General features: G+C 38.1%; 1 protein-coding gene across 1 annotated transcript in view; it reads right to left on the bottom strand.

Moving 5' to 3' along the window:
• The window catches only part of LOC126457157 (inhibitor of Bruton tyrosine kinase), a 128483-nt gene extending 107828 nt beyond the window's left edge, over window positions 1–20655 (bottom strand). The window contains exons 1-2 of the mRNA XM_050093235.1: window positions 20231–20655; window positions 8910–9850 (exon numbers count right to left, since the gene is read on the bottom strand). Coding sequence (XP_049949192.1) covers window positions 8910–9245 — 336 coding nt within the window. The 5' untranslated portion in view covers window positions 9246–9850; window positions 20231–20655. The remainder of the gene's footprint in view (window positions 1–8909; window positions 9851–20230) is intronic.
• Window positions 20656–21265: the final 610 nt, after the last annotated feature.

Below are 21265 nucleotides of genomic sequence, written 5' to 3' on the forward strand. Positions count from 1 at the left end.
CAAACGCTTTGAATTTTCGGCGCGGTTGCAATAGCTCATGGAAGAGGATGCGTTCAGTGGGAAACTTGTTTTCAGTGATGAAGCAACATTTTTTCTTAATGGTGAAGTGAACAGACACAATGTGCGAATCTGGGCGGTAGACAATCCTCACGCAATTCACCAAAAGTTAATGTGTTTTGTGCAATCTCACGGTTTAAAGTTTACGGCCCCTTTTTCTTCTGCGAAAAAAATGTTACAGGACACGTGTATCTGGACATGCTGGAAAATTGGCTCATGGCACAACTTGAGACCGACAGCGCCGACTTCATCTTTCAACAGGATGGTGCTCCACCGCACTTCCTTCATGATGTTCGGCATTTCTTAAACAGGAGATTGGAAAACCGATGGATCGGTCGTGGTGGAGATCATGATCAGCAATTCATGTCATGGCCTCCACGCTCTCCCGACTTAACCCCGTGCGATTTCTTTCTGTGGGGTTATGTGAAAGATTCCGTGTTTAAACCTCCTCTACCAAGAAACGTGCCAGAACTGCGAGCTCGCATCAACAATGCTTTCCAACTCATTGATGGGGACATGCTGCGCCGTATGCGGAAGGAACTTTATTATCGGCTTGATGTCTGCCGAATCACTAAAGGGGCACATATCGAACGTTTGTGAATGCCTAAAAACAGTTTTTGAGTTTTGTATGTGTGTGCAAAGCATTGTGAAAATATCTCAAATAATAAAGTTATTGTAGGGCTGTGAAATCGCTTCAATCATTTGTAATAACCCTGTATGTCTATTGCTTACGAAAGGCCTTAATGGCCAAAAGCTATAATTGTGTGAATCTTTTTGTTGTGCCTATCCTGACTCAGCATCTAAGCTATATGGTGCGTAACAACTTTTCTTCTCTAATATTGCTACATTCCATCCTGGATTTTCCATTTTTTAATTCCGTACATAGGTCTTCTTTCCATCTTCAGTTGGGTGCCAGTATGGTTACCGAGTGAAACAACAGATGATTTAAATTCACTCACCAAGATCAAAACTTCATTTAATTATAGAATTTTTTGCTCAAGTCTTTTTTTTTTTTAATCTTTGTATTCATCAACAAAGATCACGTAACAACTTCAGTTCCTCTTCTTTCCAGAAACACAGGGATAATTGTATCGTTACCCTGTTCTCTTCTATCGGCACAGGTGTCCAAAGTCTTCACTCTGCCCTTGCTTCTGATATTTTCTCCTTATTTTTCTAGGTCTTCTCATTACTATTCATTTTTCAACAATCTGTGGTTTGTATTGCACCTATTATTTTTCTAAGAATCTCTATTGCAAGTATCTCTATTCTGTTGAAATTACAGTTCATCAATAAACTTTCACATGCCTATAAACATTCAGGCCTCACAATCGTGATTAGTTTATTTTTTTCCCTTTATATGCATTTCTTGTTGTAGATATTGTCAAATGATGCACTCTTTCCATTTTATTAACTCAGAAGATTTATTTGCATAACTGCTTTGGTCAATTCTCTGAAAGTATTGCAAAATTATCTACAAGAGCTGCACAATTTACTTTAATTACATTTATTTTCCTTCAAATTATTGATTCACTTTTGCAATATTTTAGCTCCAAGTTCCAGATGGACTTTTTTTTCCTAAAACGGTGTAAACAGTAAAGGTGGTAAGCCAGCCCCTTAACTAACAATAGCTTTTATTTCAAATGGCCCCCATACTTCGCCCCTAAATTCAGGTTTGCATATTGTATTTGTTAGTTTTTCATGAATTATGTTTGCTAATTTTGCTTTGACACTTAAATTATCAAATTACTTTATCTACTGTGTGTCTACCAAACTAAACATTTTCTAGAAATCAATAAATGGTACTTAAATGGTACTACTATAGATTTGCTTGTTACATTTTGTGGGGAATTATGCAGTTTAAGTTAAAAATCTGTTCTGTGTAGGATCTTCCCTTTCAAAACCTCCGAGATATTCTCAGTTGTTTTCTTAAGATTCTTCAAGCCTGTTCGAAAGAATTTTGATAATATTTGTATGTCACTGGCAAAGGTGACACACTGCTGTAAATGCTGACATTTTACTACTTTCTCTTTCAGTGTAGTGGGTGGATTAATGCAGTTTGTCACTCTTCTGGAATCTCTCTCTGTTTCCCAAATGTTCTCAAAAAGCAACAGTAGATTACTTACAATCTTTGCTTCCAACTCTTTCAATAGTTCTGCTGTCTTCACTAACTGCTTTGTCGTTTTTGTTGATGGCTTCATGAATTTCTGGCTCTATTGGTGAGAAATCAATTACTTTCTGGTATTTGAAAAATTCTAATTTAACTCTTGGAAATGGACAATTTAAGAGTGTGTCAAAAATTTTCCTTTCTATTTAATCCTATTTTGCCATTTTCATCTTTGAAACAAATGCTTGGAGCTTCATATCCTTTAAGCACATGTTTAAAGTTTTGGAAAAAAAATTTCTGACCTTAAAATCTTCTGGGTTATTAGACCGCGTCATGTTTCTTCTAAAATTTTCGACATTTCAACCCCTCTGCTGGGATCCTGAGAAAGATCCCAGCAGAGGGGTTGAAACGTCGAACATTTTAGAAGAAACATGAAGCGGTCTAATAACCCAGAAGATTTTAACTTCAGTGACAACGGCCACGAAAGCCTGCAGACTTACATTAAAAAAAATTTGTTTTCTTTCGTGAAATTTTCTTGTATTTCTAAAAGATGAGTATTTTCAAAAGTTCTTTTTATTTTCCAGATTATTTTTTATGGTACTTTTCTTTTCTGCTGGAACTGTTCTACATTGGAACTTCGAGTATAAATTGATGGGTCATTATGACAGGCTAAGTAACTTATTAAATGCAGTAGTACACTCCAAACTGATACTTTTCAATGTAGTCATTAAGTTTTGTTGGTTATGGTCACAATGTTCTACAAAACAATTACTCGTTGATAGAAATCTGTTGTTCATGGTCACAGCCATTTCAGAGAGTAAAATGAGAACTGCTGTCCGAACATCCTCATCATTGGAAATCTCCCTCCACATGTTCCTTCAGCTTGCCAAAAGATTCAGTATTGAATTTGGTCCATACATTGGCCAAATTTCGCTGTGAATGAGTGCAATTTAGACATTTTGCCTGCAAGAATCATACTGTACTGTGTACTTCAACTCTGAGTAAGTCTCCAGTTACTGCACCTCTTAATCACACACTGTGTTATCCATATCGCGGCAGAACTGTACCTGCTGAAGCCTGTGACAACACGTTTCATTTACTTTCTACACTCCTTTTGTAGGTATGGTTCTTTTTTGTATCTCAATTTTTGAGTTCTTTGTTCTAGTACTTCTTCACGAGTTCTTTGTTCTAGTACTTCTTCACATTCCTCAGTCTGCCGTGCCTTCTTTTTATGCCTGGACAGCCCTAATGTTTTCTCTGCCACTACTTTGGTAATTTGTATCTGGCATTCATGTCAAGCATCATTTTATTTGTCTCAGTTCCTTCTCTATATTTTTCTCTATTTTCTATCGTAAAACTAGCTCCACTTGAATTGTTTCCCATAAACTTCTGGTTTTTCTTTTTTGTTTTAAATGGGAGAAATCATATTTTAACCTTAGCAAGACAATGATCTGAATCTAATTCCTTGCTTCTGATCTCTCTGACATTCATAATTTTCTCAATATCCCTTTTGGGTACAGCTATGTGATCCAGTTGCTATTCTCTTCTATTTGGATTTGGATATATAGAAGTTTTAGCTTTTCTTTGTAGTTTGCAAAAATATTTGGTCATCAGTTCCAACAGGAACATTTTACACTTACTGATCGGTATTTCACCGTTTCTGCTTGTTCTTAAGTATGCTGGATATTAACCTACAAAACTCTTAAATTACTTTCTCTTTCAAACTTGCACATTGAAGTTGCCGAGAAGTATTTTCAGGTACGTTTGAGATTTCAAATTCTAAAAGATCCCAAAACTGATTTACTTTATGCAGGTTTCTTTTGTTGTTTTCATTTAGAGGTGCTTGGCAGCTCGTATGGGTGTGGCTTATTTTTGCACTTTATTGTTAGCATGGAAATTCTTTATGATTTGAATTACAATCTTTTATACTGTCTAAAATATTCTTGGCTTACATAAAATACTTTCCAAACATAAGCACGTTTTCCATTATTCTTATTGCTGGTTTTCCATTATTCTTATAGCTGGTTTTCCTTTGCAAATTCTATAATGTTGAGTGTCAACTATATCCTAACCTAAGAATCTCAATTCCTGCACTGACAAAATTTGTATTTTGTTGACAAAGTTTGTATATCTTTCTTCAGTAGAAATAACTCCAATTCCATTTTCCATTTTTCAGAAGAGAATTTACATTTAATGCTCCAAAGTAGTAGTACTTTCTGAAAATTACCAAAAATTTCAATATATTCTGTTTTCTTCACTGACAGGGTTGAGAATCCCTAGAACCCAGGTCCCAACGCATTACAAGATTTAATGGTGGATTCTTCCTCAGTGTTTCTCCTGATGGTAGTGCATCCACCATCAAGCAAACTTTCCACTTAACGATTTGAAGTTGCAAATTGTAAAGAGCAAGGAACACAGGACAACCTCTGAATTTCCAAAATAAGATCAGGTTGCTAGCCTGGAATTTTACTGATCCAGTCACCACTAACAAGTGGGAACCGATGCTTCCAAGGCAGCATCACTAACATGTGGAACTATTGTGTCATCTTTCCACTTTAGCTTTGGACAACATGCAGACTCTTTTGCCAACTCCACCATGCTGAAGTCCACCTCCTCTGCTTTCATTGCAGCTGAGGTCTTCACCATAATCCTGAAAAGGGGCCTTTACAAGGTGCTATCAGGAAGTTTTCCTCCTCCATCCTAGACATTACATATGGACATAAAAAGGTAGCTTCTGTAGCTCAAAATAATGGGTCACATATTTCTGATTATCACCATTAATAAAACCCAGTGTATTCTAGTGGCTCACAAGGGAACATTCCTATGTGCCAACACACAATTTTAATGAAACCTGGCAGGTGTATAGAGAGGCAAAATAACGCAATACGATTTTTCTTCCTTTCTTTTTGTGCCCAATTTCACTCTGAAGTTGGAAACTCACCCCAAATGGTAATTTGGCATATTGTGTTTGGTGGAATATCTTCAAAACGATAATATATAAAAATGTTTCTCATATAAAAGTTGATATGTAATTCACATTCTTTAAAACTGTATAATCTAATTTTGCAACAATTCAAAATGCGAAATACCATGCCACCATTGATTAATTCTAAAAAATAAAAACTTTTGTTAAAACATATATTAAAGAAGCTTTGAAGCAACATACTCCATGTGCACTGAAGCTTTTTTCTGAAATACTATTTTTGGAAAATAGGCTTACACAATGTGCTGTCAGAGTATTTTGAACATACTTAATTAAAATATCTAAACATTCTTTATTAGTCTATTTACATGTTTTACTTACATTTGTTTCATATTTTAAATTATTGTTTTACATTTACTTACTTTTAGTTTTCCATTTCTATGTGCGCATTTTGTTAATTGATAATAAGTAACTCCTTATTACAACACAAAATCATTGCAGTAATGATAATCTATAAATAAATGCTTAAAACATAATCTTTCTTTACACCACACACATAAAATGAACAATTCCTTCACATAATACTCACAACGGAGAACACAAGATAAAACAAACTGCAGCAGGATTTTGAAATGTTGCAGGTGACCCTCTAAAGATTCTTATTTGTATCAGGCACATTTCAGAATATTGGTAACCCTTGGCAAAATGAACTGATTGTGTACTGGTGACTGAAGCTTAATTATGTCATTTCTCAAGTGGAAATGGACATCAAAATCATTCAACAAATCTATACATGAAAATCTTCTCACCAGGTTCTTCAAACATTGAAAGCCATATACATCTCACAACTACACCTGTGCCGTCGAGTCCTTTGGGATCACCAAATGAACAAGTTCCTTGTCATCAGGTATGATGCTCTATATGGTTCTTTCACATTGGCAACCCTAAGAAACTAACAATAATACAGATTTTTCTCCCTCACTGGGAAAGAAAACATGTTTCATATATCTTTCGACCCGGTCAGATGTTTGTTTGCTAGATTTCAATGCAGTCACAAGGACATTTGGGGCTTCAAAAAGAGATTCTCGAGTTCTAGATCCAAACTCGTCATCAGTTTCTTTTAAAACTGTGAAGAGGCAAGTGATCAGTGTGAAAAAACCATTTTTACCGTCAAACCCGAGGACAAGAAATTAGTTCACCTGGTGATTCGAAAGGACTCGACAACACAATTACAGACATGGTATGTACATAGCTTTTGATGTTGGAATAACCTTGTAAGATTTTTAGATGTAGTTCCATTGAACGATTTTGATGTCAATCTCTACTTGAGAAACAATATAAAAGCTGGAGTCAGTAGAACATAATCAATTCTCTTTGCCAAAACTTACTGATGTACTGCAATATGCCCAATACAAATCAGGGCATTTAGATGATCACCCACGACAAAATCAAATCCTGCTGAATTTTGCTTCACTTTGTATTCTCTGTTGTGTATATTATGCCCAGAAAATTTGTTAATTTTATGTGCATGGTGTAAGAAAACGTTATGTCTAAACATTTATTTGCAGATTATCATTATTTCAAACAAAATACACGTAAGCAGGAAAAATTGTACAACTTCAAAAAGCGATTTAAAACATAAAACACATATAAGTAAAATAAATAACATAGACTAATAATGAACGTTAAGATACTTTAATTACATATGTTCAAAATACCCTGACAGCGCAATGTGTACAGCTTACTTTTCAGAAACGGTATTTCAGAAACTATCTTTATTACACACGGATGTACACAGCTTGAAAGCTTGTTTAATTTGTGTTGTAACAAAAGTTTTCATTTTTCAAAATTATTTAATGGTGATGGTGTATATTGCAAAATTTGAAATTATAATAAAATTCGATTAGGCCTATAGAGTTTTCAAGGATGCTGATTACATATGAAGTTTTACATGAAATACATTTTTACGTATCATCGTTTCAAAGATATCCCCTCCAAACCTAACATGCCCAATTATCTTTTGGGGTGTTTTACCCCTCAAAAGTGAAATTGGGCACAAACAAAAAAATAAATAAATAAAAAATAAGTACTGCATTATTTTGGCCTCCTCCATGATTATTGACACTTGGGAATGTTCCCTTGTCAGTGGTAAAGTGCCAACTACAACTTCAAAGACCTTGGGTTATCCCCCGGTCAAGCAAAGGATTTTTGTCTGTCACTCACGACTTATTTCACCTCTATTAATGTTCACTGACGTGAAGAATGCTGTGTTATGTCGTGGTTCAGAATCCATGTTAAACTGTATGTACCCCTTTAACTGGCTGGACAAGTCAGTTTAAAGGATAGAGGAAGATAGTGGCATACCACCTCCAACGTAATCAAAGATTGATTGCTGCTTTACTTATACTCATGCACTAGGCTTTGACTAAAGTATTCTGAAACTTTGTTATTATTCACTTCCTATGTAGATATGAAGTCCAGCCATGTATTTCACAACGGCTTCCTGTAAATAAAAATCTTTGAGGAGGTGGCTGGAGCACAGTACACATTTATAATGTACTATATGTAAGCATTTATCTGTCATTTGATGAATGCCATCAACTTTCTGTCTACAACTAAGTAACATCAGATTATTCTTCACTTTCTGAGCCACTAAATTCAAGGTCAAACTCAAGATCACTACAGCCATTCTTATTCATAACCATCGCCTAAAAAACTGTACAGAACAGAGGCTGAAAGCATGCATTTTGTCGACAGCCAGATTACAAATGGAGGACTGGATGATCTCTAGTGGCTGAACACTAAACTACCAGCACTGAAACAGATATAAGCAAAATTTCATTTTTTCAAAGGTCCACTCTGCCCAAGTATACTTGGTATTTTCAGTTTCTATCGAATTAATACTAAGTAGATAACTCAAGACTATGTTCACGGGTTTAACAACTTCAGCAGGTGCAGGCAACAGCACCATCCATTTTGTAGCTGAAATGTGCATTGGGTTTTTCAACAAAAATGTTATGTTTACAGATGTGGCCTATTTTACACTCACTGGTCATTTTAAGGTTGGTTGGTTGGTTGGTTTGGGGAAGGAGACCAGACAGCGTGGTCATCGGTCTCATCGGATTAGGGAAGGATGGGGAAGGAAGTCGGCCGTGCCCTTTCAGAGGAACCATCCCGGCATTTGCCTGGAGCGATTTAGGGAAATCACGGAAAACCTAAATCAGGATGGCCGGACGCGGGTCATTTTAAGAATTGGTACAGTCACATCTGGAATTATGTGAACTCACTCACACTTAGTGTTAGAACTAACTAAGGTTATTTAGTTAGCATTTGGGATGTAATACTATGATAATCAGCTTCCAGAAATTTAACTTACTCTGGTTCCAGCATAATGAAACAGTTTATATGTGAGCACAGCTGTCAACTTTTGAGACTACTTAATACTTCAAGCAGGACCTGTTGTACAGTTAGTGTATTTGTCCAATTTAAGGCCCTTCGAGCTGAGATGATTAGCTGATAGAGGTGTGTTTCACAGCATGAGTCAGAGTATAATGCCTTGCTTGTCCTTGACAAATCTGTATGGTCCAATGCAGCAAAATTCACACACACACACACACACACACACACACACACACACACACAAAATGATGACAAATGGTGTTAAGTTATTGGTACACACTGAACATGAACCTGACTAGCTATTTGCTTCTATATTCCTAAACCCAAATGCAAACTGTAGGTCAAAGAATGAATCAGCACTACTGCCGCTATAGGTTTTAATAACCAGTGTACATAGGTATAGAAGACTACAGGTGCTATACATACCTGTATAAGCAAGCTTGCAATATGCAGCTGACCATAGAAGATACTTCGATGAAGGGGAGTATAGCCAGACTCCAGATCACGAACATTCACATTTGCACCGGCATGTTGCAATAGCCATCTTGCTAGATTATATCGGCCACAGGATGCTGCCATATGTAGAGCAGTGCGACCCAAGTAGTCGCTGACTTGACCACAACTGCAGCATAGCCACTGAAGATATCCCGCCAATAATTCATCTCCTAATTGACGACGGGTAACAACACTGCAGATCTCCATTCCATGTTGTTGTGAACGACAATGTTCATGACACTCACGTTCTGAAGCACATCTATTCATTGTGACAGAGGTAAATGTGGAACTGCTGCTATCTTTTAAAGAAACCTCCAACAGACCCTGCTTCCTCTTTTACGTTTTCAAGACAACACGTAGCTTATGTATATCCACACATTTATTGCAAACAAATATAATGATATTTTTACTTGCAAGAGTAACACTGCCACAAAAAAAGAAATGTTAATGACAGGAAGCTTATTTTTCAAGAATAAATAAAATGTTGTATTACTTGCTCATTCAAACAAACATCTGTCTCTTCTGTTTACAAAAATATAATCATTTGCTGTACAACTTTATTGCACATTCACACACTCTAACAAAACCTCAACTATATACATATGTATTCAGCACCATATGGCTTTGAAACAGCCTTTCACATTGCACTTTTAATGGGAAGCTCTTGACTAGATTGGCCATGCACGGAGTATAGTAATTGGCGGCAGCACAATTAATACTCCGATACAAATCACAGTGATTAATCTTCAGTCTTTTTATTAAGTTGTGTTTTTCACTTTGCACTTCTTGGTGTTTAGGCACTCGTGCCCCCTGGTGCAGGGGGCAAAATACACCACTTTTATTTAGGCAGCCATAATAGGAAAGAGATTTGCCTGAAACAGAAGAAAACACTGCTCTGCAATTCATACTTACAATACACACTCCTAACACATTTAAACTATATTTTTTACTAATTTAAGCTATCCATTTCATGTTTACAGCACTGCAACAGTAATATAAAAGGGAAATTAGCCACATTCATTCTACATCAAGTATGTTTGTGATATAGCTCGTGTTATGGATTCAGATGATCTACTGTTATGCTCAGGTTTGGATGTGGAAGCACAGGGAAAGCCAATATCTGCAAATTATACAGCGACACCAGAAATTATGTGTTCTAACTTTTGCACACTTTGGTTCATTACTAAGTTTCCTTCTCTAAGTTGTTATGCATATCTCTGAATTTTACTGGGAAGCTACAAACTGAATGTTATAACGTTTCTGAAAATTAGGTTTTATTATTATTTTCAATGTAATTATCTTCGAAGTTATTAATACTTTCCATGTAGATATACAGTGAGATGTTACATGTATGAGGTTCATTCAAATGAAACCTGGTCAGTGCATCTACCTTTGCCTTACACGTAAGGTGGCACAACGCAACTGCGAGTATGGTGGCGCCATCTATTGGTAAAGAGACGGATATGTGCACACCGTTTGATGTTGCATAGCGTCAGTGTGGTTTCACGCCGAAGAGAAGGTGGTCACACAAGTTATCATCCACTACCGAACATGCAGGCGAGTAAGCAGCAACAACGAGGGGTGATTCGATTTTTGACAGCGGAGGGAGTTGGAGGCTGTTAAATGTATCGACGGAATGAGGCCGTGTACCGTGAGTACAGTCTGAGTCGTTCAAGTGTTGTGGAATGGCACAAACGATTCGCTGAGGGGCGTGAGTCATTGGAGGATGATGATGATCATGATGATGATGGTCGTCCTGGACAGGCTCATCGTGTCATCACACTGGAAATAGTTGCGGAAGTGAATGCTTTAGTCTTGGACAGCTGCAGAATAGCCGTTGACGAGATCCATTTGTCATTGCGTATTAACGAGGGCACCGCCCACACCATAATGTATCAACTTTCGAAAAATTTGTGTGCAGTGGGTTCCCCACCAACTGACCGCAAAACAGTGCAATACTCGAATGGTGCTGTCTTTGAGTCATCTGCAAAGTTAACATGAGCATATTGTCAAAGCTGACGAAACATGGTGTCATCATTTTGAACTAGAAAGCAAGAGTCAGAGCAAGCAGTGGAAACACTGGAACGTCCACCATACAATGCAGACGTTTCACCGTGTGACTCTTGTGTTAGGACCTATGAAACAAGCTATTCACAGACCTCGATGTGAAACGGACAACGAAGTGTGTGACAGGGTCCAGGCCTGGATCCAACAGCAGCCTACTAGCTTCTTCAAGGATGAAATAGAGTGGCTAGTGTCGCAACGGGATAAATGTGCCAACAGTTTTGTCAGCTATTTTTTGAGTATGTATACTGTACATAACTACAGTTTTGGGTTAGTAAAATTGTTAAAATTACTTTACACTAGTGACCGGGTTTCATTTCAATGCACATTATGTTATGGATTAGTTTCCAATAAACGTGTATATAACAGCAACAACAACAACAACAACAACAGCAAAATTAGTTTACAGTGGGAAGCGAGCAGACTCTTAACATGATATAATGTGTCACAACATTAATAAATGTTAATTACAAAGTAGCCCAACATTTTGCATTATAGCTTCAGACGTTCTTAATTTTATTCGAGTGGACTGACTTACTATAGGGTTGCCAATCCCTCGATCCTGGGAGTATAAGACCAATAAAATTCTTCTAAAGGGAATGAGATATGCAGTCTAACTCTTGACATTTTAATATGGGATAAGCAAACAAAAATAATTTCAATACGAAATGGATAAAATTAGCTGTATAAAAAGAGTGAACTACCATATGGTGCGGTGAAAAATGCTGTCTGAAAACAGTCAGAAACAATTTGGAGCTTCTTGTGCTGCATGAGGCATACCTTCAGTATCCAACTGACAGGTCCACTGCCACTGTGAAAAAATGCTAACGAAATTTGTGACTGTATTGAGGGTTTCTTGGTAGGAAAGAGACAGCATCAAATCTTGGATCAAAAGCTATAGTAAGATGCACCAGTGACTTCAGGTAAAGTGTGTTGGTATTTTTTGTGTTAAGTGTTGTGTATGAATTAACTGACAGACACCATCAATGGTGCCCTCAGGCTTTTCACCAATGATGTAATTAGTTAAATGAAGTACTATCAGAGAAACATTGTACAAATATTCAATCAGATCTTAAGATTTGAAAGTGGTGTGAAGACTGATAACTTGTTTTGAATATTCATAAATGTAAAAATAGCACAAATCACAAAACCTAAAAATGTGGTCTCCTATGACCAAAATATCAATGTGTCACAAATGGAATCGGCCAACTCATACAAAATCCAGACTGTCTGAAACTGGGGGTAAGAAATGGAATGATGCCACAAGCTCAGTCTCAGGTAAAATACATATCTCTACTGCTTCACACACAGCCAGTGTCTACTGAATAATAATCAACATTGCTTTCAAACAGGTAGAAATACAACACATGCTATGCAATATTGCCCCTCATTGATTCTGTAGAGCACCGCTTCATTTCTTGTTAGGTTCACTCAGTTTCAACATTCTTCTGTAACACCACATGTCAAACACTGATTCTCTTCTTTTCCAGTTTTCCCACAATTTATGATTCACTGCCATACAATGTAGTGTCCAGGCATGCTTTCTCAAAATGTTTTCCTATGATTAAGGCCTATGTCTTAGACTAACAGATTTCTTTTCTCTAGGAATGCCCTCTTTCCCTGTGCTACTCTATTTCTTTTATCTGCCTTTTTTTCATCTGTGATGTATTACTTTGCTTCCAAGGTTGCAGAATTCCTTCACTTTGTTCACTATGTGGTCCCCAATTTTGATGTTAAGTTCGTCACTAACCTCATTTCTGCTACACCTCATTACCTATGTCTTTCTCTGTTTTACTCTCAGTCCATATTCTGAACTCTTAAGAATGCTCACTTCATTCAAGAGGTACTGTAATTTATTCTCAGTTTCACTGAGGGCATCAGCAACAAATAATTTATACATTTTTAACTCTCAGTTCTAATCCCAGGCCTATTCCACTATTTTCATCACTGCTTCTTTGATGTACAAGTTCAGCAGGTTTTTTTAAATCAGAGCACTTCTCTCTTGGTCCATCATTTTTATTTTTCCCTCTTGGTAGTTGCATGTACCGTAATCTACCTGTCTTTCCTGATGGCTTATACCTATTTTTCAGGGAATTTCAAATATCTTGCACCATTTTATATTCTCAAACACTTTCTCAAGATTTTGGACATGTGTCACTCAACAGCATGGTCATCAGTACCCTGACGAGATGTCAGCCTGAGATTCTGGACGGGTGGGGAGGCGAGTGTGGGAGGTGAGGGGTGGGGTGATCAGAGGCTGTTCCTAAATATGGTGTACTTCATATTTAAGTCCACTTCCCTTCCCAAGCACTTTACAGGTGAGGCCCAAGAGTTCACACTGGTATCTATATCAGCCAGTATGGTGGGCAGATCTCCAGCCAAACTGTGGGCTGCCCTGCTGTCAGTATACAAGATGCACATAGCCAAAACACGCTGAACCGAAAGTTTCACACCACAATGGATCCTCCCACCAGAGGAGAAAACCATGTGCTAAAGGGCTATATCCTACACGTAGTCTGGTGAGTAAAACTTCCTTTCATCAGTACAGTTGGCATGACTTTCACCATGCCAGTACGGTCGATCTGAGAGGCCGCAGTTTGTTTTCTGCCACCTTCAATTTCCCACTGACACGATTTGTCTGTCAGATATAATGAAATGATAGTGCGCAAAGGGACAGCACATCGACATACAACACTGCCCCGACATGTTCTCTAGCTGCTTTATCGGCTATGTTGTTTCTCTGTATCTTGATATGGCCAGTACCCAGCAAAGGATTGCCACCTCGTCATGGTGTTGGAGCCACTTAAGGAGTCATAGATCAGCTTGATCAGATTGTTTATGGAATATATTTGGTGGACTGCTTGTAGTTCAATGAGCGAGTCAGAACTGATGAGACACCTTACACTGTGATGCCTGTGAATCCACTCCAGTGGTGTCATACGCCATATAACCTGGCATCACAATTTGTAAATTGTTCTGGGAGGTGCACCTTGAAAACCCTGTCAGGGAAAACAGCTGAACAACCGAGGGCATTCACTTGCCAGGATCCATCTGTATAAACTTAAAATTGAAGGAAAAAAGAGTTAGAAAGTACATTTTGTAACTCTCGAGTACAAGTTTTCTTGTACTGCGTAAAGCTTAAAACCAATTTGAGTTTCTGAAGATGCCATGGCAACAGTTTGTTCCATCCACAGCTGTGTATTTGCAAGTATGATAATCCAGATCCTTGGGACAGTCAGTAGCAAGTATCCCAAATGGCTTGGTCACATGGGGCCGATTTCTGAACAACCACTCACTGTTGGGGTGGACCTCCACACTAAATGCCTATGACCAAGATAATACTGAGATTTTCAGAACAACCACTCACTGTTGGGGTGGACCTCCACACTAAATGCCTATGACCAAGATAATACTGAGATTTTCAGGGCCTCCCCTCCAAATCTAGCATGGCAGTTCACCAGCCTCTGCACACAGACACTTAACTGGGATGGTTCAAAATGCTCCAGTCGATATCCGAATACCTTCATGGTGGACACTGTAACATCTTTAAGTACAAAATACAGGCTGATTTATAAACGACCCTCCCATAATCTAACTGTGATTCGACGAATGCCTTGTAAAACTGCGGGAGGTGGGACCTGTCAGCTCCTCACATCTTTCCACTGAGACATTTTAAAATATTCAATGATTTGAAGCCATCTGTCCACAGGTCTTTCAGATCACACACACACACACACACACACACACACACACACACACACACACACACCAACATAATAAACCACAACCAAATAAAATTTCCACCCCCTCCACCTACCCCGCCTCCAAAAATTTAAGACCTTAAAACAAATAATAACCAAAAACTAAAAAAAACTACAACAAAACAAATCCTCCACAACAAAATCAAAAAACCACGACCACCTCCCACCAACCTACCTCTGCAAACCTAACCAACCCCCCCCCCCAAACCTAACACATCTTACTGACAGCCCTTAAAAAAACTCTAAAAATACAATAGCCCTCAGGGACATTCTTTCGCCAACAGTACTCATCTAAATGAGCCTGAAGGTTAAAAGAGCACCCCTTCCCCCTCCCAGTAACAGATTTACCAGCCCCCAAAAATCCCTCTATAGTATTAGTACAGGCCCCACTCTCATAATTCTTAAACTTGACACTGTGGTTAACTACTAAATGCTGGTACCCCTCCCAACCCAACCCACTATAAAAAGAAAACCCATCCGAAATTACAGTACTGCCCTCTTCTACATATTCCTGAATCAAACCCACTAACTCCCTTTTTGTACGATGCTCAACAACCCTAAAAACACATTCTGAAGACCCAGCCCCCCACACCCATATACCAACCACAGGCTACCCCTCCCATACTTTCTCCTCTCGAACTGCGACTCGTCAATCTCCACAACTACCCCAGGCCCACTCAACTTACCCCTGTATTCAATATATTCAAGAACAAACCTCACAACAAAAAGAATACCAGTCAAGCACTGTTCACTCACTAACGACCACCTCATGCGCACAGAAACTGTGAGAGGATTGATAACAAAAATGATAACTCATCAACACAATCTCACGCCTGCCCAACCTACATTTCTCGAACCAGGAACCTCAATGTATGGAGCGTCATACGTTATTCCGAACTTTGGTAAGCCTCATAGGTTCTCCACACAATGAACACTGCATAATTCAGCCAAAAGATTGAAAAGTTGCAGGAACTTTATAAGCAACAAGGGAGTCTCGCCCATAAGCCCCCATAACTGAAAACTATTGGTCTTCCGGGTCATATCCAGACAAAACAAAGACATAACAGCAGTAATATACAAAATTCACACACAGCGAACCAAAAACAACACTACAGTAACTTAGGCACAAAAAAATTACACCTTCAACTCGCTGCAAAATATTTCACTAGACACACAGTTAGCACCACGACAAAACCAGTCAACATCTACCACTCAAATGAACCCAATACTACACACAACTCGCAACCCACGACCACCATCAGAGAGCACCCAGACCACAGCAAAATGACACCTACAAACACACCACAAGCTCAAACTAAACCCACACCACCACGTAACACGAAACCCCCAAACACACCACCAGAGAGGAACACCGACCGCATCAACATTACACCTACAAACACACGACACTCGCAAACTAAACTTCGCCTGTCGTGACGTCACACACCACAACAGTCTTATGTCACGGGTCAAAACCAACAGGTGGAATCTGACGGTTCCGCCGACCCCTTAACACAGCAATCGGACAAGGCATCTCCAACAGGATATTGAAAGCGCAATTCCTTGCGAAATGACTGGATAAGAAGTGACAGCCATCAACATAGTCCCCATTCATGAAGTTAGCAATGAATGTTGTACCTTCAAGTGGTCTCATACTTTTTTGAGGTCAAAAAACACACCAACTATGTAAGAAGGAATCCCATATCACTGTCTCCACTAGGTTAAGTTGTCATGAGTGAAACGGCAGTGCCTGAAACTGCAATGGGAACTGCAGACATGATCTCTGGACCTTAGGAGCCAAACGAGGCAGCAGTTGACCATAAGTTTGAAAGTTCTACACATAGAACTGGTAAGTGCTACAGTCCAACTGTTAGGGTCAGTATGATCCTTGCCTCATTTCCATATGGAATTAACATTCCCATCTTCCAAGTCATGAGGTACTGTCCATCAAAACAGATAAGGGCTTGTCTTTGACTTCATGGCACATATGACAGAATGACATAATGAATCTGATAAGGTCCTGGAGAAGTGCCTAGCAGTAGGCAGAGCTGATTCTAATACCCACATGGAGAATATAAAATTGTAGATTATCTCATTACGTGAGAATAAGAGCAGCTTCCTTATCTCCACCATTCTATGAAACACCTGAACACAGGAGTTTGCCTCAATGATGCTGTGACGGTAAGAAACTGATCAGTGCAGTAGGAAATCAAATGAAATTTTGTCAGTTTTTCCATTATCAAGTGCAACATCAGAACTGCCTCTCTGGTGCATTTACCTTGCTAAAGTAAAACCCCTAGTCATCTAACGAATCACCAATTTGCTTTTCCATTCTCCTGTGTATTATTCTTGACAGGAAATATGAGTTATAAGATGTTAAGCTGATTTTGCAATAATTCTTGCATTTATCTACTGTTGATATCTTTGGACTTGTGTGAATGAAATTATTCTTAAGTTCCAATAGTGTATCTCCAGTTTCATAGATTCTACACACTAATATGAGTAATCATTTGATCGGCACATCCCACAGCATACTTAAAAATTCAGAAGGAATGTTATCAGTGTCTTCTGCCTTGCTCCCTCAAAAGTCTTCCAAAGCTGTATCAAACTGACTTTGATGGTGGCTAAACTATTTCTTCCCAATCAACATCCATTTCTTCTTCATTAATGTCAGCTGAGAGTTTCTAAAGACCCTCCTAATGCACTACTTTCACATTTTCAAATTTCACCAAAAAGCCAACTACCTGCCTCATTAGAGAGAGAGAGAGAGAGAGAGAGAGAGAGAGAGAGAGAGAGAGAGAGATCCCTTAGACACCACCTGTTGACTTTAATCAATGACATCAGAAGTTCTGAGACACAAACAGGATTGCAAACTGGCAACCATGGCATTACAGCTGCCTACTGTAAATATAAATAAATATTGAACCTAAAAGGCTAACAGTGGGCATCAGGTGGAGGTGGGAACAAAATGAAAGGTAAAATAATAGCACTTTAAAAAAAAAAAACAGAATAACTGTTGGTATCAAAGACTGTACAAATCAAAAAATTTGCACTAACTAAGTAACTGGTATCAAAGATTTCATTTGCGTACTGATACTGGATGATGGCTTTGATCCAAGGCATAATGACGTTGTGACATGTGGCATCATACTTTTGCAGCAGCAACTATTTTCTTCATAATACTGTTACCCATCCTGGATTTGGAGTGTAAGGGGTGGTGACAGATTGATCTGAAGTGTACCCGACTTCTAGGTTGCATTACAAGGGGGACACACAGTTTGCAAGTTGGCAAAGCAGTACTGATGACTTCAGTTAAGCTGGTGTAATCGACAAACTCTCACTTTACCTCTAAAGAAAGTCCTTTGACATAGTGAAGACGATAAATTACTGCACCAATATATACGTATCTGAATAATGACTGGTAGACATTTTATTAGTTAGCCAAATGCTTTTACAACACACATTTGCAGTAATCAACAATCACACTTAACTTCTGAACAAACCCGACAGAAGACTGCAAATCTTCCATTTCCTGTCACAACATACAGCTAGTGATCTTGACTAAGGCGCCCACTTGAAAAATCAGCAATAAGCACAGAGACAGGGCAAAACCAACCAGAACACAAATGCCACACAGGTTTCTCACAAGAAAAAATACACACAGCAAAAATGCACCGTGTGGCATTTGGCATGTCTGCACATATTGTGCATAGTACAGTTGCACTATGTATTTCGAGTGAGAAGATTCTGAGATGTGTTTCATCAATGTAAATGTAAACACTGGCATAAATGTGCACTTTTACTACATATAGTGGATTTTACCAACTGACTAGTATCAAAGAGACATGCTAAGTTCCACAATATGCATTTTAGCTAGCTATGTACATTTCTACTTATGACAAACCTGTTTGTAATTTTATTTTTGACAAACCTGTGTGGACTGTGCAATATACAATATGTCAAAACTGGTTAATAAACTATTTTGAATGTGATCTTGTCTATAAAAAAATTCTTTAAATTATAGACAGGGCACTACTTATTATCAGAAACTTCAACTGAATGCCCTTGTACCAACCAGGTACAGAATTAAATTCTGTCCTACAACAGCAGTAAATGTTATACCAGTCCATTTAGAATTCTTTCAGTAGAATAAATTTCAGTGGACTATGAAGGAAGCTTATAACAAACTACCAACAACTTCATGTTACAAAATTTAAGGGTTGCATTCCTCAGCACTGTATACAGTCGACCGGCAGGATGTGCATGTTTTATTCCTGTGGTTAGGCATAACATTTAATCGAGACATGTGTGGTAAAATGGTCAATTGAAACTACACATTCAGCACAGTCTTCACATTGTATCTGATGATGGCTGTAACACAAAACACATGAGGTACTGTAGTTGTACGACCTGGACAAAAATCTGAATAAAGAGTACAACTATGATAAAGGATTGAAGTGGTATTTATTTCCTTCGTTGATTTTGGTCATGCTGAAAGAAATAACATAACTGTAAGCAATGTACTTTAACTGTATGCCTACAGTACAAAACTACAAAATATTCAATCAAACTTTGAGGATGAAAAGTCCATACCAACAAAATGTTTTAATACACGAAGTACAATAATCAATAAACTGATGTCAAGTTCTGCTTTAGCAAAAACTGTTAGTAAACCTTATTTTGTTGCCGATGAAAGAAGTAATTTATATCAACATGGTGCATGGCACACAAACTTTGACAACATAATGGGAAACTCATTAGTGAACAACTTTGCTATTAAATGTTACATCACTGACAGGTACTCAACCCTGGTAAAATTATCATACCAACATGTGTTCCATTACTGCAGCAAAAAACCACAGTTCTACACAATCAGTAGTGCATGTTTAAAAAAAAAATCAAACTTCAGTGATTAGCAAAGAGCCCTACAGCACTTGTAGTATGGATATATAAATCTGTTTACACTTTTAGTTTACTGTAAGCTTATACTGCATCATTATATATAAAAACAAGTCTAGCATAATATAAAGTGTGAATAAAAAGGTATTTCTATGGGGGAGGAGGGTGGGTGGGTAATATTACAGTGGGCTCTAATGACACAATTAAATTGTTGGGGGAGGTAGGCCTATCATGGGAAGGCTAATGTATAATTGTAAAGCATTAGTCTACGACTGTTGCCCTCCAAGTTCGGCAGTGGAATGATATTTAATGAGCATCAACTAACCAAACACATAGTATCAATAGTATTTCGCTATTAAATAAAAAGCTACTTATTTTACCAATTATTTGCAGACTTTGATTATAAAATATAGCTGAAAGAGAATTATAACGGATTAAAATAGCCAGTGACTCCACAAATATCAATTAATACTGCTGCCTAAAAATATAGGCTTTCATAAGTCTGATTTTATGATATACTACCCTTACCTTCATTACATATAAACGTATGTATTCATCATGAAACAAACGAACATTACGTCACTTGTTACAGCAGCCATTATTTCCCAAAAAAGTTTAGCTTTCGAAATGGTCAATGATATAACGCTCCGTTGCATAAACTTCTGGATCGGCTTGTCACTTTCGAAGCCGTGCCTGTGAATGTTGCACCCTTGTTGCGCAATCTACGCTATTAACAGCACCCAGCAACAGAAAACGAACTGTGTGATCGAACTAGAAGGGAAAACGTCAATGCCCGCCACGACACAGAACACTTTTACGAATACTGGAGTCAATACAAAGTGATTGATGTCGCTTTCTACTCAGCTGATTATACACAACTACCGGCTGGCTCCGAGAAAATGTTTGACGTTGGGAATTCTACTGCCTGGCTGTCAAGGTCACATTTTCCCCTGCCACGACCAGGTGTACTACAACATCGCAGCTCATTCCGCCTGAATATATGTTCCTGACTTCTGCACTGATTCGGCGTGAAAGCAATCGCAAGTTCTGTAAATGTTGATTTCCTCTGTTAACCATTCCGTTTCTTATTTATTTGTTTTCTATAATCTATATTCGTTTTATTTAGTAGACAAAATACATCTCAGATTAGTATCTCATTCACTTGAACTTGTGTATTCCAGCTGCTCCCCTTAGTCTTGGGTAGCGTAACTTGAGGTTGACACTGGTCATGAGTTCGAATCCTACGTCAGCATAGGGATGAATTTTTTTTTTATTGGCTGTGAGTAGCAATGTGTAGGTGTGTCACATTAATAATACGGCAGCGGTTAATCCAATGTGAATTCCTTGGCAATTTGAGCCAAGTACTTATAAAAGAAAATTTTTCAGTTTATCCTGCTTCTAAATTATTTTTGTCGTGTTCACATAAGATCTCTGGTCAGAATGCTACTATTGTTGCAAATATAATTAGAGGATTAGAGGCTAGTATCTTTTCTGAGCTGTATTGACAATTGCTGTAACCCAGGACACAACATGAAGGTTACAAGAATCTACTATTACAATGGA

This window comes from Schistocerca serialis, chromosome 2, assembly GCF_023864345.2.
Source record: "Schistocerca serialis cubense isolate TAMUIC-IGC-003099 chromosome 2, iqSchSeri2.2, whole genome shotgun sequence".
Lineage (NCBI taxonomy): Eukaryota > Metazoa > Arthropoda > Insecta > Orthoptera > Acrididae > Schistocerca > Schistocerca serialis.